The sequence below is a fragment of the Gavialis gangeticus genome, unplaced genomic scaffold (assembly GCF_001723915.1).
Source record: "Gavialis gangeticus isolate Ggan-Ray unplaced genomic scaffold, GavGan_comp1, whole genome shotgun sequence".
In the NCBI taxonomy this organism is placed as follows: domain Eukaryota; kingdom Metazoa; phylum Chordata; order Crocodylia; family Gavialidae; genus Gavialis; species Gavialis gangeticus.
The window spans coordinates 35,691,701-35,695,425 of NW_017728995.1; the positions used below are offsets into that span (position 1 = coordinate 35,691,701).

Below are 3,725 nucleotides of genomic sequence, written 5' to 3' on the forward strand. Positions count from 1 at the left end.
TTCCCCCCCCCCCCCGGGTCAATATCCAGGGGTCAAATAAATCAAGCAATCAAGCAATCAAGCAATCAAACCCTCAGAAAAAATAAAAGTGAAGCAGTGCACCCTTGCAGCGTAGAGAACATCTAAATGTGTGGTATGTGGTGTTGCAGATGTGTTTGCATGCCACATACACGCTCATCTTGATGCAGCCTCAGGGTTTATCTTGGGGAATCATGTTTGCACTAACCTTGCGAGGCAGTCCACAATATTCTTGAAAGTTCTCAAGGATGGAAGGACTTGGGTGTCTAAAACTCACCTCATTCCCGCTTTTGGCACCTAAGGCCAAGAATGTGATCCTCAGAGCCCCTGTCTGATCCTCGGCACCAAAATTCCTCCAGGAAACCTCCTGAGGCATCTCACCTGCTGCTGCTGCTGCTGCGTGCGCAAGTGCTGTTGCAGTCTGGTCAGGGCCGAGCACGTCCATGCCTGGCTCCTGCCTAAACCTGAGCAGGATCCAGAGTCTGTCTCTGCTGGGGGGTCTGGCCCATAGGACATGATCAGAACAGCACTTACAGGACTCGGCATGTACAAAACGCAACAGCCACCACCACTTTCATTCAAAGCTGCAGCAGCAGGAGGCTGTGCTGGCAATGGCCCTCTCTTTTTTTTCCTGCAACAATTTTGTGGTTACATCACTCATGCATGCTGTCAGACATTTGGGTTCAGCTCCCTCTTCTGCCTTGGCAGGGGATCAAACCTACCCGGAGCTACTCATAGGCAAAATGAATGGAGCTTTGCTCATCACTAAAGTGGTGCAGAAGTGGTGCAAGAGGAAAATAAGACACACAAGCAGTATGTTAAAAATAAGCAAAGCAATGGAGCCAAAAATGAATGAGGTAGATAGTTCTAACTCAAACAACTGAGATGTACTGAGTTTTCCTTGGCTTGCGGTCTGCCCCTGTATATCTGCAAAATGATAGCTGGTCAGAGGGAAGCTTCAGGATATGTGAAAATTGCGTGCGAGGGAGACTGGGGATACAAGAGTCTTGGGGAGAAAACTAAATTTGATAATTGCCTAAATTGCCACTGCCGAAAGTGGTCATACTGGCAGTGAATTAGCCAATTGCTACTTATATATGGGCATGTGGCTGCCCCCGTGCTGTGACGTGGCTGCACCCACATCCCCACCTCCCTGCCCTGCAGCGGCTGGTGGTTCGGTGGGCAAGGCCTGGCGTAAGTCTCTCTGTACATGGAGGAAGCAGATGAAGCCCGATTCCCTGAGCATGCACACAAGGAAGATGATCCCGAATCCGCAAAGAGGCACCGAGTCCCTGGCTGACATGCTCATTATGCGCCGCGCTACGTTCCTTACTTTGTCAAAGCAAACGAGGTTTATCTGCCTGCATATGTTGATCCTCTGTGGGCTGATGCAGAAAATGTTCTTATGCTTCAGTCTCCTCTGGGCATAAATGATGGCTGTTGTCAAAGCCGCCGGGATAGCAGGGGGGACCGGGACGGTGAGGAGGAGCAGAGGCATCGTTACCATGTCTGCTGCAGATTGCTGAAACAGAACGAGGGTGGGAAATGGTTAAGGGAAGGAGTTGACTCATACTTAATAGGGAGATCATCTTGCTCCCATAGCTGTTGGGCGTATTGACTTAGCTTCAATCAAAACACAAGGCTGTACCAAGCATGCCTTCCTTTACAATAAACTTCCGTCTATCAGAACAGCATCACATGGCAAAGAAACCCTCTTTTCTTCTAAACCAAGAACATCTCCTGGGACTAAAAGGTGAGACTCCAGATTTTTACAACCTAAAGTAAAACATAAAATGGAGTGAGCTTTCACTTCTACTCCAGCCATGTGCAACAAAATTGTTTTAAGGCAAATGTTCACCAAACAGCTCCTCTGCACTATTGCATGGTTTTCAGACTATTGTTTGCAGACTAGGACAAGACTAAAAGAAGTCGCTTGTCTACCTGCCAACCTCCAAGTGATGTTCTGAGGCTTAATTGTTCCTTTCTGTAACGTGTTTTGAACAAGAAAATCTATCTAGGCAGACAAGGTTCTTTGGGTAAATCCAATACCTTTTATTAGACCATTTCAAATAGTTGTGAAAATTCTTCTTTGCAAGCTTTCGGGCACAAACACCCTTCCTCAGGCTGACGAAGCATCTGCAGGTGGTCTGTGCTCTTCCTGGATGGAGCGGTAAAGCAGCCAGAGGCCAGTCCATATGGAAGAAAGGCAGGCAGTGAAAGTGTCAGCTGAGATGGTCAATGGGTGAGAGACAGGTGGGGTAAGGGAAGGGGAATGAATCTTTCTAAGGTCCTGAAGTTCTTGCATCTTCAACGACTCTCACAGCCCTGGCATCTGGGCCCCTTGCAATTTCTAACACACGGGCTCTCACAAGTGCCTTAAAGGTAGGGAGTGCGATTCACCCTGCGTGGGAAATGCCCAAGGTCCCAGAGGCAGACCGTAGCCAAACAGGAAACTAAGCCCAGGTTTCTAAAGCCCCACAGCTGGCATCCTGGACACTGTATCATGCCGTTATTTTGTCCAAGTTGACCTTCACCCCGAAACAGGTTGCTGGGGGTTGTCTGCTTGTGAGTTCAGAGAAGTCTCCCGCAGAAGTCAGAGAGAGCGGTGTAATTCCCAGTGCAGTTCGAGCCCTCGCGCGATTAGAAGAACAGGGGAAAGATGCCGAGCTGGACATTGCTCACCTTCATCTTTTGTGAACGCTTTCACCTGCACTCAGTTGTGTTCTTCCACCAGGTTGTGCAGCTTGACTGATTGCTGTTGACCAGGAAGCAAATGAACTGTTGATATACTCATGCGCACGTTAAGGAATGCATTACAATTCAGCGACTGGGATAAGCTTTCCAGTTCAGACATTGAACTTAATTGCATTAGTAGTGGTTGGATTCATTACTGCTTGTGCTTTTGTTACCAGGAGAATGTGTTCAGAGTATTTGCCTGGGTAAACAGGCTGTCTGGTGTGCTGCAAGGCTCACCTCTGCTGTATGCCTTTGTACGTCTGTTGACTTCAAAGGATTTATCTTTGCAGCAGTGTAAGAAAACATGCAGAGTCTCTCCCCCTCTCCCTCTCCCTCTCTGGCATTTTCAATCCTTTTAACAGTGAGTTTCCCTACACTGATCCACATTTTTCCTTACCAGAAGGATGGAATAAATTTGAGTTGTAATTTTTCAGTTAATACAAAGATTACCAGTGCAAAAAAACCAAAACAAAACAAAACCAACCAGATCTGACAACTAGCTAGTGCTTCCAACGTGTCATGTTTAATCCCATTTTAGAAATTTGTTCAGCTGTAAAATGAGGTGAGCTACTATGCACTCACTTGTCTGCATCATTACAGTGTCACGTAGGGTGGAAAACTACAGCTATCACTCTACTGTTATATCTTAATGCAATAATGTGATGTTTACCATGTCACATTAACGCATCATAATGATCTTGTCTTTGACTCTGACATCCAGGCTCTTCTCTCTCCCTCCAAGCTGAGCTCCTGGTTCACAGCAGGAATTCTTGTTATTACTCTAAGTGCATGGCCTCGCATTTTGTATTCATGAATTTAATCCTGCTTCTATCGCTCCCATCCTCAAAGATTTTTTGTTCTTCCTGTAAGATACTCCGATCCTCTTCTGTATTAAAGATACCTACCAACAGTGTAGGTATTAAAAATCCATGCTGCGAGATTTGCAAATTCACTTGCCATTCTTCAGTCAT

General features: G+C 46.5%; 1 protein-coding gene across 1 annotated transcript in view; it reads right to left on the reverse strand.

Moving 5' to 3' along the window:
* The window catches only part of LOC109287778 (probable cation-transporting ATPase 13A4), a 70,395-nt gene extending 70,095 nt beyond the window's left edge, over nucleotides 1–300 (reverse strand). Inside the window, exon 1 of the mRNA XM_019503066.1 lies at nucleotides 296–300. Coding sequence (XP_019358611.1) covers nucleotides 296–300 — 5 coding nt within the window. The remainder of the gene's footprint in view (nucleotides 1–295) is intronic.
* Between the last annotated feature and the right edge of the window lie 3,425 nt (nucleotides 301–3,725).